This window comes from Oculina patagonica, chromosome 11 (assembly GCF_052425735.1).
Source record: "Oculina patagonica isolate OP01 chromosome 11, crgOcupat, whole genome shotgun sequence".
NCBI classification, from domain to species: Eukaryota; Metazoa; Cnidaria; class Anthozoa; order Scleractinia; family Oculinidae; genus Oculina; species Oculina patagonica.
Genome location: NC_135768.1, coordinates 8992397 through 9006467, shown reverse-complemented (window position 1 = coordinate 9006467; position 14071 = coordinate 8992397). Strand labels below are relative to the sequence as shown.

The window sequence follows — 14071 nt, the reverse complement described above, 5'->3', positions numbered from 1 at the left end:
TTAGAAATGGTACTATGCTTTGTCAGTTCTATATGTGTAGAGGTGATATATCGGCACGGTTTCCTGTTTGTACATTTTGACACCTCTGTATTAATTTTTGATATTGCGGTTAGACAGAAAATGAATAAGGAATATTGAAGGTTCAATGCTTGAAATAATGAATTTTCCAGTAAAGGAATATTTTAATATATTTTAAAAATAGTGGTTATTCACGGTGCATAATTAAACATTACTTATCTTTAGGCCAGAGAGGGTGGGACACGCAAAATCTTTACCTTCAAGTATTGTATGATGGGCATCTAAAATGGCGCACAAATTCTACCAGAATGCCTAAAATAGCGTTTCTGGGCTTCAAAAAGAGAAAAATTTCCCGGGGGAGAATACCCCCAGACCCCCTACTTTGTTATGTATCAAAAAGCATCAAGTCCATTACACTGTCGTTCAATTCCACCCCCATCCCATACAAAATGAACGGCCATTTATTTAGGCAAATAAAGGAATAATGCATAAGTCGTGAAAAATTCCTCTTCCATTAGCACACTGCCAACCACAAAAATCAATATACTTCTGTCTGGATGTAGAGGCAGAACAATTCCTGTAGCTGCATAAGTGTCGAAAATAAAACACCGAAATTGCTGAAAAAGGTCATCAACATCATCCAACTCAACCTTCGCGCCAAAATCATTTTTCGACAATTTTTTAAGAATGGGGGAAATTCGGTAATCAATCATTTTATTCACCTCTTTAATATACTATAAACTTCTATTAATTATTACCGTTTTTAAAGTTCTATTTTACGAGAACTGTGGAGCTCTGTTTTTGTTACCCACATTTCTACACATTACCGGTACTTACTTAGACAAAAAGACTGAATTTTATAAGGAATTTGTACAATTGCCTACATCATAATTATTAAGACAAAAATTTTAAAACAGTGACGTGAAATTGTACGCTTAAAAATGACAAGTTTAAACACCTTTCAAATTTCGCTGTCACCCATTTCGTGATAAAAAATCACACTTTTGGTAATAAAAGGTGCAGGGTTACTCCTGCAAATTTTTACAACCAAACCCCTAATAGTAATGAATAATATCTGATGCCATTTACAGTACATTTGCTTGCTGAAAAGTTCTATATAAAACAACAGTACCACAAATACGTTACAGCTTGCTCAAAATTACTGACTTCATTACCCATATTCCTTTTTTTAGGACTGGAAAACGAGTGAGAAGGTTTAATCGCAGTGTTTTGAATTGCCTAAAATTTAATTACAGAAACAAGCGACAGCAGTTTTAGAACTAAAGAATAAGCCCATCGAAGACTGTCATCGAATGCTCAGTATAGCACAAACAACGAGCAAATATCCTACGTTACTATTCAAAAAAGTGTCACGATGCCCAAATATGGTCAGGAAGTCCTTGTTATTTAGTCTGTCATCAGCAACTAGTGACAGATATCCTGCCGTATACGTAGTTATATTTGCCATATTTGGAAGCGTGCTCGGCCAGACAATTGTCTGACACTTGCAAAGCGCTGCATAACCAAAGCTTGTTAAATAAAATCGTCTGAGTCAGTGAGATTACTCAACACGGTCTAAGGTCACGTGGGCTAAATATCAGGCGATATTCCGCGCGATTTCGTGGAATAATTCAGTTGTCAATTAACAATTATTCTTTGAAATCGAGGTGAATAGTGGTAGAATATTCACCGAGCCGCGGATATTGCTGCCGATAAATCTGCGGTATTCATTTCTGCCGATGCCGGGCGAAGAGCGACTTGACGGTAAGCAATTGTTTATCGTTTTAGTACTCGAGTTGTGTGGACATTGTGCTGCAAATTGCGAAATATGTAGTCTTCTCTTACTTTGAAAACCATCAGGCCAAATTTCTTAGCCTTTTTTTGTCTTTTCTGGTTCAGCATCTTCTTGCATTCTTAGTATTTGCGATTCAGAAACGCCGGCGAAACACGAGTTTACGCCGGCCATTTTGTTTCATTTTGGATCAAGCATTATTCACTCCGTAGGGAGTGAATAATGCTCATTAGCCCGAGATAGCGAACCAATCAGATTGCTTGAAACACCAAGATCACTGAGTGTGTATATACTAATTATTAATATTACTCATCTTCATCCTGTGGGCTCGTCTGAATACAGCAACCTCGTAAAATATACAGCGATAAGTATTGGGGCCAAACATTTTCTCGTTCTACCCTCAGCCAATAAGTTCATTATATTTGCTTATTTGTCAGTAAGTTATTTGACGCCAAGCAAACTACATATGTGCATGTATCACACACATTTTGTCCAGGCATTAACTCAGTTTTCCTAATCATGAAATTACTTAAGTTTGTTTTCATTTTTTGCATTATGATTTTAGCTAAATATTAAGAACCTCTTTATAAGCGGTCAACCTCCGTTTGAGGTCAGTTTGCCATTTCCCGAGGTTTGACTGCAGTTTTTCCGCTATTTGTCTGACCCCTAAAACACACAGTGATGCTTCTTAACTACCTGAAAAGATTAACGTAACTCTAACATGTAAATGTAAAGTTGCCGTGGACAGTTCGCGAGTTTGACGAAGATTTGGTTTTCAGAAGACTAGCGACGAATCATCTTCGAGTTCTTCCGCGCCCACGACCTCCTCGTCTAGCGGTCGCCTCCATGTAACCACTGAAAATTGCATTCAGGGGAAGAGCTGGGCACGGGTTGATCAGCAGCTGACGGCAGTTTTCCAGAAGAACATCTCGTCTTAGAGCGTCAACGACTGACATGAGATCTTCAAATTTCTTGTCGGCTAGCAGTAGAGCACCGTCGTTTAAGTCCCTCTATAAATGGAACATATAATGAACAGCTGAGTTAACACAAGGGGTCTACAGAATTTGGTTTGGTGTCAAATCTCCACTCTTGAAGAACAAAGTTATTAGTTGATAACGAAACTGTTGAAATTTCTCAATAGCAGGATCGAATTAAATATCTCAGAATAATAATAAAGGTTTTGAGTCTGGAAAACAAGTTTCATAACACAGGAAGGACAAAACGGAAAAACAAAACAAACCGAACAAACAAGAAAAATAGGGCCCCAATGGGTCCATGTGTTTTGCTGCTAGAGCAAAGTCTTAGGGAACATGTTGATGAAAGACAAGTGAGTCGAGATTGAAATCCAACGTCTTTTATTGTCTGTCACTTGTGTGCAGGTTAATAATTGCACTATATTGTAGTCACTTTGTGTTAATTCAATCCTGATAATTTTACTGATCAATGTTATGTTGAAATCAAAGACAGCAAACATAATTTAATTACTAGTAAGTTAACGTAATGTCTGACATGATTGTCTCTTTGATAAAAAACAGTAACTCTTAACATTATAAAAAAATCTCAATGAACTCAATGTGATTCTTTTAGTGGCGTTATCTCACTGGTTACCGTTAGTTGTATTTGGAATCATTGTCACAATGGTAGCGTTTTAACAACAACGAAAAAGACAGAATCTATTGACCTTATAAGAACTCAATGTGATATATTTATTAGTGACAAGACAGTGGTTCTTTAACCACTTTCACCCAAATTAAACACTGGAACAACTAACTCTTAACAAACTTGTTGTGTCACCCTGAGTTAAATATGCAAAATTCAGAAATTATAAATAATCGCACGCGCACCGGCGTACAACAACAGAAAGACGGCGTTGAACGTAACGCAAAGTTCATTTTGAAAGCGAAAGTTTACAAATAATTATTATCATTCGTCAGTCATCCCTTCACGCATGAACACTCGTCGAATTTCAGTGTCTTCACAACAAGATCGGAAGATCGATAAGGACCAATTTTTGATTCTGCGAAAGTTCGTTTTCTTAAAGTTTTAGAAATTTGTGAAGTTGGAGGATTCACTGAGGACTGCGTAGCCGAAGATGCAGTAGCTCGCTGGACATCAAATTCTATTTTTCACGGCGTTTAATTAATCTTCACAAAATAAACATGTGGGCGCCAGCGCGTCTGGCAGTCAAAAATTCATTTTTCAAAAAACTTTCCCTTTCCAGCTATTTTAGCGGGGCTTATACTATAGTACCTACCTGTCAGTCGTAGAAAAGCTGAAATTTAAGGATGAACTGTTTATTAAATGAAGACCGTATTATTTTTTAATAACTAGTAAACAAACTGGTCGCCATTTAAACACGAACTGACGAATGTTGCATCTGATGCAGTGAATCTGGTGAATGAGAACTTCCTTTAATATTTCTTTGTTTTCGACGGTGTGCACCACTAAATAAGTTTCTTTCCCATTGTGATGTTACTAGTATTAATTCGTTTCTAGCTGTCTTTTATATAGCTCGAATACAGCTACAATTAGCGGTGCAGCCTACCAGCATGGTATATTCCTTTCCAGCTGTCTTTGCGTGACAAGTTACACATTCATACATTTTATTTTAAAATATGAAGTTCAGAGTTAATACAGTACTAGTATGCTGTAGACAGTGTAGACAAGGTGAGGGTAAGTTTATTTTCAAAGCGAAAGTTTACAAACTGTGCACTAACCGGTCCTTTGGAGAAAATATTTATGACCTTCGGCGAGGTTCCAAGTCTTCGCTCTTTTCGTAAATGATGAAAACTGCAGAATAATTTTCTCATAAAACTGGAGTGGTCGCGCCACAGTTTGTTTTCTTTCCCAATGCGATATACTTTTAAATCGGTTTTCTGTTTTCCAACGTGTCCAACGTGGTTTGCGTTCGAATACTTTGGCCCGTAACTTCGAATGCGATCAGCGCTACGGTTCATTGGTTTCGATTTTGTTTGTTCATGGATTTGATTGACATCGGTAGTTCAGATTTCTCCTCTGTTACGGCACTTACACCTTACACCTTACGTCCCTTACGGCACAAACTTCAGCTCTCAATGTGTTTTGCTTGCAGCCATTGCGGCTGCAGCAAAACACAAAAATAAAGATGAACCATGCATGTAGAACATGTTTAAGTTGTTCATTCAATGTGAAAGGCTTCTTTAAAGTTACTGGGAGCAAAGTACAAGATCGAAAAGAAAACCTCAGAACAGAGATTCCTAAATGACTTCATTAAGTCATGTAGGAATCTCTGAGTTATCCGAAACATGTCTTCAAAACTCAAGACGTTTGTTCTTTTTCAAAGAAATTGTTGTGTTGCATCGGCGGACAAGAAAGACATTGTAAAATATATTGTACGACTGTATATTGCATATATTGTATTATTGTAGTCTGAATATTCTCCCAAAAATAATTAATGTCGGTCTTTCTTGATGACTGACCTCAATTTGAATCTGAACCACATCACTATCACGAGTTTTGACCGCCAACACAAACACACCCTCGTGAGCCTTGGAGGAACTGATGCGAATAAGGAAATGGCCAGGGGACTGGTCACCAAGAAGATTTACCGTCTCGGTCTCGTCCATGTGACCTGCGAACCAACTGGTAACGAGATAAGAATGATGTTAGTGGTACTTGCAAAGAGAAGAGAGATTTAAACAACAAATTCCGGTAAAAAAGGGGCCTGGTATGGCCATTCTCATGCCTAGTGTCAGTGAACCATCAAAGTGAGAACAGCGCCGGTAAAAATCCTGGGTATTTTCTACGACAGTTACTGGTAATTTGTGTTTCATGTTTGCTAAGAATATTCTTTTTATACATTAGTAAGTTACAGAACAGTTTTCACTTGAGTATCAAAAGTAATTCGCGTTTGCTTTGGTTTTGTATTACTACACTTAGTGATTGGTCTAAAAAAACTCGCGCCAATTTCTAAGCCAATCAGAAGTATAAAAATCCGGCAAAACCAATCGTGACTTGCTCACACACGTTTTCCCGCGCTTCGTGTCGGTAACATGCATTTGCTTTCAGTTTTGATTGGTTCGCTGTATTGTCTGTGTACTTTGTGATTGGCCAATGCAATTACAGTAATAACTTTAATTTTGGGTTTACGTCATTCATTCAAAAACTGCTGCATTTCACGCCCGAAAGGTGTGAAATATAAGAGCTACCTTCCCTTATGCCAGAATGTCTTATTTAAAAACAGTACACCCACTTTGTCAAAGGGATTACATCTCTCTCACCTTTCTTTCGTGCCGTTTCGCATTGAAATAGACTTCTTCATCAGGTTATACATCTTAAAAAGGGAAAAGAAATGAAGTTAAAACTTTGTTAGGTTAAAATTACACAAAGCATGAGTTACTGTTGAGGCCAGGTCAGGTTCGTACTCTTTTGAGCTTTTGAATTTCCAAGACTTTCCATGACCTTTCAAAGTTTTCCATGACCAAAATTTGAACATTTACCTGGAAATTTTTAAAAATTATCTTGATTTCAGGTACGTTTTACCCTTTTCTTCACCAAAAAATAACCTGTCTAAGGTGTTTTGTACAAGCAATACCATTTTCCATGACTTTTCATGACCCCCACTTAAATTCCATGACTTTCCAGTTTTTCATGACCAGTACAGACACTGTCAGGTTATAAACAAAGCAGATAAAAGCATAAAGTAAAGGCCTGTTTATAGGAAAATGAGAAAGGGGACCTAAATTTTATTAAAGCAATAACTGTAGGGTATGGTTTTTGCTACTCAAAAACAGCGCTAAATAGTGTTTGTGTGAGAATCCCATGACAATACCTTCTGCAATTACATTCACGGCCTATAAACTAAAGAAAATGATACTCTTCGACTCCTTTTGCTGAGGAAATGGACAGATAACTGCACTTTGCAGAAAATATTGTCTCCATTTAGACATGCACTGCAACACAACTGTATTCAAAGACAGCAGAGGTGTAACATGGACTTTTTGAATTTTAGCAAAAACTATTCTCAACATTATTTTGATATTATTTTCCAAGAGAAAAGGCACAAAGATCGACGGGAACCAGTGGAAGGGGCGTTAAACACTGTACAAAGGGTTGCTAGGAAGCTACAAAAAGTACCTTTTGAAGACATCCGTCAGGCCCTGGCTTGAAAGGTCCAAACAGAGCCACCAGTTGTAGAAACTGATTCAGCCTAACATAGCTGTCATTGGCTGTCAATCATAATCAAAGAAAGTAAATTAAATTCAAGAAAGAGATGATTTTATATAGCTTGTGAGGTAATCATGTGCCAGCTTCCAGTCTGGAAACTTCCTGTCTCTGGGAAATAATTCCTCCAAGGGTTCTTACATGAAAGTGAGGCAAGCATTGTTTCAATCGTCTTTTGCTAATATTCTCAACATGTGAAGTCAAAAGATCGCAAAATGGAGGGGGGAGGTCGCACTGCTGTGCTCGGTGTTGTCAATGTCATTATCAATGAAGAGACCACATTACCATATTCAATATTGAACACTTTACAGAGAAACTTCTCCACATTTCCCTGCTGCATCTCCTTTGGACAGCAGTCCTTTGCAGCTTGAGAAAAAAGTTTCCAGCTCTAGAGGTGAAACAGAACATTGAGATATGGCATTATTTGCATCATTCATTTGATTGAAGGATACAATTTGTATCTTTTTTTGAGCACTTTGTGTCACTTTAGAACTGAGTCACTGACTGACTGACTGACTGACTGACTGACTGACTGACTGACTGACTGACTGACTGACTGACTGGCTGGCTGGCTGGCTGGCTGGCTAACTGACTGACTGACTGACTTGACTGACTGACTGTCAGATCGATTGATGGATGGATGGATGGGCAGACAGACTAACTGACTGACAAGCTGGCCGACTGACTGACAGACAGACAGATAGGCTGAAAGACTGACTGAATGGCTGAGTTGACTAATGCAAATTGGACAGGTGTATTGCAGTGCTACAAAAATCACTTTTTAATAGAAATTTATTTTGACTATAATCATGTCCATGTTCTACAGTATAATGTGTAATTACCTTTCTCTCATAATCCCCAGCAATGTTTAGCCAGAACTTCTCAGATTCATCAGAGAAAAAATTCTCACCTAGTTATTACATGAAGATAAAAAATCATGCTACATCATATTAATTTTGCTATCAGCAAATACTAACGTTGTAGGGGAGGTACAGACAAAGATAAATAGCCTTTTGGACGTCTTGTTGCTCACCAGGTCAATGTTTAATTTCCGTTTCTATAGCACAAAGCAACTAGATGTATTCAGCAATCCCCTGGATGGGATGCTTGTCCATTCCACTACATGTGCAATAAAACCCACTTATTTTTGTCAAGTTACCCCTGCCAATAATTTACCAGCTAGAACCCAATTACTCATGGGAGAAGAAAGATACTGTGAGAGTTAAGTGTCTTGCCCACTCACTATTTTCCTCTGATTCTTGTGGCCCCAATTTTAGCTTTGACATGCTGCTGTCTTCTAGAGAACTAGAAAATGACAGATAAACATTGTGTCGTATTGTATTGCATTGCATTGCATTGTATCCTAGTTTTATCATTAGACTACACTAAAAACCTGATAGAAAGTGACACCGTTAATTTCTGACATCACACTTTGTTCAAGGATATCTACATGTAGGTGTGTGAAGTGTCTCAAGGCATGGATTTGGTACTTCTTTGGTCTGAACTAACATAAAGATATCAATACTTTTAGATTGAAATAGGGTATGGCTTGTACACTCCAGTTTGGAAACTAATAGATTTTTTTTAACTATTCTTCTCTTGAGAAGTACAGTTCGATCACTGACAATAAAAATTTGGAAGCTCTTCTCAAATGTCTCTAGAGATACAAACTAATCAGTTCCTGGGTAGGGTTTGAAATAAAAAAGGGAGACTTTTTAGTGGGCAGGTTAAAGCTTTTCTTGCATAAAGGCTTGCATTGTATGCCTGCAATACATTCCAAGAGCTAGATGAAGCTGGAGCCACTTGCACACATTGCAGGCCTATCATTATAGGCATGTTATGTGTGCAGAGAAGTATGAAGTTGTAGCAATTTGCACACATTTCACGCCTATCACACTAGTGTTATAGGAATACAATGTGCAGAGAGTTGTGGACCTGTTGCCCTTTGCACACATTGCAGGCCTATCACATTAGTGTTATAGGCATGCAATGTGTGCAAAGAGCTATGTAACTGTGATTGTGAATACTGTATACAGAATCATATATGTGAACTGTGGAAGTGAAATGAAATGAATACAGATTGTCTCAGTTACGAAATGAGACTTAGCCAATTGCAAGTTTTCGCCAGAAAAACATTTCTCACTGGTTTCAATGGGATTTGAACCTATGAAATCTGTGTGACAAGTGCGAAGCTCTACCAACTGAGCTATGAAGCAAACATTAGAAGCAAGGTGAGTAATTTTATACACCCATGATAGTGAATTAATGTGACATCATGGTGAATATATGAAATCATATATGTGAACTGTGGAATTGAAATGAAATGCATGTACATGATCATCCCAGTTTAGGCAGAAAAAAAAATTCAATAAAATTCACTGATTTGCTTTTGCTAGTGTTGGTTTTAATTAAAGTTTTAGGTCTAATCATAACAATTGCTTACCTTGCATTTCCAGAGTCCTGCGAGGGCCACGAGACACTATAACAACTTTCACCATCAAGGCTTTCTTGCATGGGAAGTTTCACACCCATGAGTCCCACAAAGCTGGTGCTTCCATTGTTCATAAGTTTCATAATGTCGTCCAGAACATCAGTTCTCTTGACATCGACAAGAATCTCTAACAGCTCTTTACAAGTGGTAACAGTGCATTCTCTTAACAGTTCAACAGTGGGGTTGGACTTCTGTTCCAGTCTATGAATAATACTTGAAAACTCAAGTCGTGAAGCTACCAAGCGCCAGTCATTACCAGACTCTTTCTGAGGATTAAGCGACTTGGAAATTTCATTTTGTACCTCCCAGGTCAAGTCTTTCACAAGATGTGGAAGATGCTCAACCTGTCAGAAATTAACTCAAAGTCATTACAGAAGTGGGAGGCTCGAGGCCTAATTCTGGTTCAAGCTAGCAGTCGTGGTTCAAGCCTTGGTCAGTGTCACTGTCTTGTATGTAGCTTAGCAATTAGGCCTGAAAATGCTATATTCTACTTTCACCTCTCAAGGAATGGTGAGCTGAATATAGTGGTGTAAACAGAGTTTTTGGACCAATCAGAAGGTGGATTCTTATACTTTAATTCACTCTCAGAAAGTACACTTAAGACGTACATGTATAACCTAATTATACAATACAGCTCAATTAGGTTTAGCATTACATTGTCAACATTGCCCTAAATAAAGCTAGTTCCATATTTGATGACTGACACTCACCAAAAATTGTACTTTACATATTGTTCCATTTCTCTCCGCCATTTGACTTTGAATAGATACTTGCGAAGCAGATGAACCACCACTCCAACTGAACAAAACAGGTAATTTACAAATGTACATACCGGTACTAAAATTTAGTATTAATTAAATTTAATATTTAATGACAACCAGTGCAATGGCCTGGAATAGACAATTCATCAATGAAAAGTTTATTTCATTCTTAATTTCAATATTGCGTGATTCTTTAAATGAATAGATTAAAGTGCCATCTGCAACAGGCATGTGACAACTCCCCCCCCCCAAAAAAAAAATTGCATAATCTTCACTGTAAATACTTTAAACTGCCAAAAGAAACATGCAACATTATTACCCACTGCAGTCCTTTTTTCAACCCTCTTATGATTATACCAAAATAGAGGCATGGCATTTTGGTGTACCGAAAAGGCAGTGGTGATCGAAGACAAAGGAATGGAAGAAATTGTTGTTGTCACCCAGTCAGAATTGTACTGTGTAGTAATGCATCCTGCAGATTTCATTTTGAATCGATGGAAATAAATGATGCTTTCAAATTATCATGTGTATCGTGTAAAGCCAGATATTAAATAACACAATCAACAATCAAATTTGAATATTGAAGTGAAGAATGAAATCAAATTAATTAATTCATGAATTCATCATTTTGTTATTGGGACTGGGTGGAACACTTGATTGGTTTTGCCTGTCAAATTAAGCCGCAGTCTTATTATTAATAATTAGTCAATGGTATATAACTTACTGAAGAAAACTAAAATGGAAAACCATAATTTATATACCTTCTCGTTCTGTCATCCCCCATTTTAATAACTTTAGACTGGTGAACTGGTAAGAGACAATAATAATAATTATTACAAATAACTACCTTATTGTTACTAATTTTCGCGGGTCTTAATTTTCGCGATTGGGCCAAAAATACGTAATTAACATAAAAAATACAATAGAAAACGTTTGAAATAAATTTTCGCGGGTCTTTAATTTCGTGTAGTGTAGCTTTTTTCCTTGAGAATATTTTCAATAACTCAGTTACAATTAGACATTATCGCCATTTTTTAAACCATCTTGACGTCTTGTGTTTGATATATTAATTCGCAAACCACAACAGAAATGACTCTACAGTGTTTTTTCCATGAAATATCCATACTCCTTCCACAGTTAGTTTTTTTGGTACAAACCTTGCTTCCCCTCTTCAAATTCCAGTTATGCTGCATACTTTCCTTTCAAAACTTGGCTTTTAAAACCCCCACCCTCTTGGAATTTCCAGTGACTTTAATTTACTCAGGGTGGGCAGGTGTGGATCCAGGGGGGTGGCTGCTAACAAATGTTTTGTTTACTATTCTATTTTAGACCCAGGGTTTTTTAATAGGGACAGGGGTGTGGGTGTTTTAGAAAAAAATAATTAATAATTTTTACACCTTACCCACGTTATTTTCTATTTCAATGTGTTTCTTTTTACTTTTCCTTTGGATCAAGGGGGGTGGCTAGCCACCCAATCCACCTGCATGGGTCCACCCTGGTGGGAATGAATAACTGGACTTGTGGAGCCACTCATATTGTAAACACTGACTCGTCCCCAGTCGTCTTTTGAGTCCGTCTTGAGTCGACTGCTCAACACGGAGGGAATCATGGGAAGGAAGAGTAGAAGCGAAGGAGACGACTGGCAGATCGTGAGTCGAAAAGTGTGTTGAAAAGTCGAAAAGTGTGCACTGGCCGTTTTTCGGGTATATTTTTGGCTAGATACATTTGGGGTCCCTAATTGTCGTACCAGGTAAAATTTCTGAGGTATTTGGCGGCTAGAAAGCTACTTTAAGCGGCTTTTCTTTATCGCACTGAGATGGCGTCAAGCGTCCGTCAAAACAAAGGCCAAGGAAGGTTTCAGGACGGTAGAAGGCGGCTTCAATTGATTTACGAGAAGAAATATATCGCGTCGCTCAAACATCACTCAGTTTTGTTCAACAGTTGTAGCTATTTGTGCTTTAATATCGGCTTGTACGCGTTTGCCGCTGATTTGAACCGCTCCAGGGAACCGCTTTAAATTGTCGCTATGCATGTTGACATCTGGATGGTATACCAGCAGAAACATTGGAAACATTCGAATATTCGAAGAGAGGAAAAATCACAAGCATCATTTTGTAATCATTGCAAGGTATGGATCCCTATAATTCTGGATTACAATGTTGATGTGTTTTCGTTTGTGAGTCAATAAAATTCTCTCTGCATGAGTTTAGAAATTACAACATGATCATGCTGCGAATGCCGTGACCATTTATTCCCGTGTTTTATTCCATGAAAAACCCGAGTACCTTGTTTTCAGAATAAATTGGGCCAACAAAGCTTTAAACCATTTTCCTCAATTCATAAAACAAGGATTTTTTCAGCTTTGACTGGAAATAAAAGAAACAACTGGAAACAGATTTAGCCGTGACCCCTTGACCCAAACATAACACTTTCAACAGGAAACTGTCAGACATTAATATTTTTCAGTTTATAAGTTTGACTTTCTCACCAAAAAAGAAATGAAGAAAAGTCTGTTGACGCTTACCGGTATTTCAATTAGACTGAAAGCGTTTTAGTTAAATTGAGGTCTCTGTATTACCCCGGCCGCGGCGGAAAAGATTAATTACACTGTAGTTCGGCAATCGTACGCGTCGAGTTGTGTGATGGGCGAATACTAGTCGTGTCATATGGATAAACAAAATCTCCAATTGTTAGATATATCGTGGAAGAGCAGTTTGTGGCGTTTTAAAGCGCCCGAAAGCGTTCTAACTCATAGTGCCTATTTTTATCTCAACACCGCCATTAATCCGTCCGCCATCTTGGAAACAGGATCTGCCAGTCGTCTCTCGCCTTTCCTCCTTCCCATCATCCTTCGCGTCCTGCAATTTTCGCATAAGAGACGACTGGGGACGAGTCAGTTGTAAACACATGTGAACTGAGGCTGGGATTTACAATAACTTTGTGTCAATTATTAACTCAATTAAAGCCATAAGCTTTTGTAGGGGGTAAAAACACAAGGTACAGTTTTAACGCAAATTGGCACTTCCTTTGTCTGAACTACATAATCAAATATTATCATGATGATCAAAACATCTTGGTACAGGCTATAGGGACAAAGTTCAGTTTCAATCTGATGTGTCTCACAGGGACAAATCCCCTCTAGAGTCTGCATTATTTTCTTAACAAATCCTTGAATCACAATATGTCCCGATCTGCCCAATCTCGCAATAGTTCCGATTCCCCCGTGCAAACTCAACATGCTTAGGGTTTGGTCTCTGAGCTTTTCCCGAATTCCCTCGAGTAAACACTTTTGTTCAAGAAATACTCTCTGTTCTCACGTGAAAAACCTGATCTTTACAAAATAGAATTCGTGTCTCCCCTGGGATTCACATGTTTCTTACTTTTTTACGACAATCAGTGGATCGTATTGTACACAAACAACTCGACCGCAAAACTATATCGGATCTGCCGTGGTGGTTTCTCTAACGAAATGCTTAGTACTTCTTCGCGCCATAAAGCGTCGATCGACGAGTGAATGAAAGTCCGCGGACAAATTGTGTTTACATGTATTAACCTTCATCCTGACCCGAATGTTTGTTTTAAACAAAAAAAATTAGAATCCATATCTTCACATACCACTGTTGATCCAAGACTGATCAGCCCATCGAGGCTTCTCCTCATAAACAGCCCAAATTAAACTCGCTACAAAGACGCCGAACTCAGCTGAAGTTCCTTTCCTAGAATTTGTTCTGCATGACGAACCGAATTCGCAGTATATTACAAGACGTTTGATTGGTTCTTGTGTACCTTCCTAATTTGGATATACAG

At 38.1% G+C, this 14071-nt stretch overlaps 2 protein-coding genes across 2 annotated transcripts in view; one reads left to right on the top strand and one right to left on the bottom strand.

The window, feature by feature from the left end:
* LOC144631064 (protein N-lysine methyltransferase METTL21A-like) overlaps nt 1-14071 on the top strand; it is a 156805-nt gene that overhangs the window by 141968 nt on the left and 766 nt on the right. The window lies entirely within an intron of this gene.
* LOC144631057 (uncharacterized) lies at nt 716-14008 on the bottom strand. Its single transcript, XM_078489428.1, has 11 exons — nt 13880-14008; nt 11026-11071; nt 10214-10301; nt 9456-9847; nt 8256-8317; nt 7855-7922; nt 7298-7400; nt 6926-7017; nt 6070-6122; nt 5269-5431; nt 716-2820 (listed from the first exon to the last, which is right to left on the bottom strand). The coding sequence occupies exons 2-11, from the start codon at nt 11046-11048 to the stop codon at nt 2605-2607; spliced, it is 1260 nt and encodes a 419-aa protein (XP_078345554.1). The 5' UTR covers nt 11049-11071; nt 13880-14008; the 3' UTR covers nt 716-2604.

What these genes read in the sequence shown, in the direction of transcription:
- LOC144631057 (XM_078489428.1), bottom strand. Translation starts at nt 11,048, where the DNA reads ATGGGGGATGACAGAACGAGAAG. An exon ending in CTGGGGATTATGAGAGAAAG is followed by an intron (nt 7,401 to 7,854) that starts GTAATTACACAT and finishes TTTCACCTCTAG; the next exon opens with AGCTGGAAACTTTTTTCTCA. An exon ending in CGAAACGGCACGAAAGAAAG is followed by an intron (nt 5,432 to 6,069) that starts GTGAGAGAGATG and finishes TCTCGTTACCAG; the next exon opens with TTGGTTCGCAGGTCACATGG.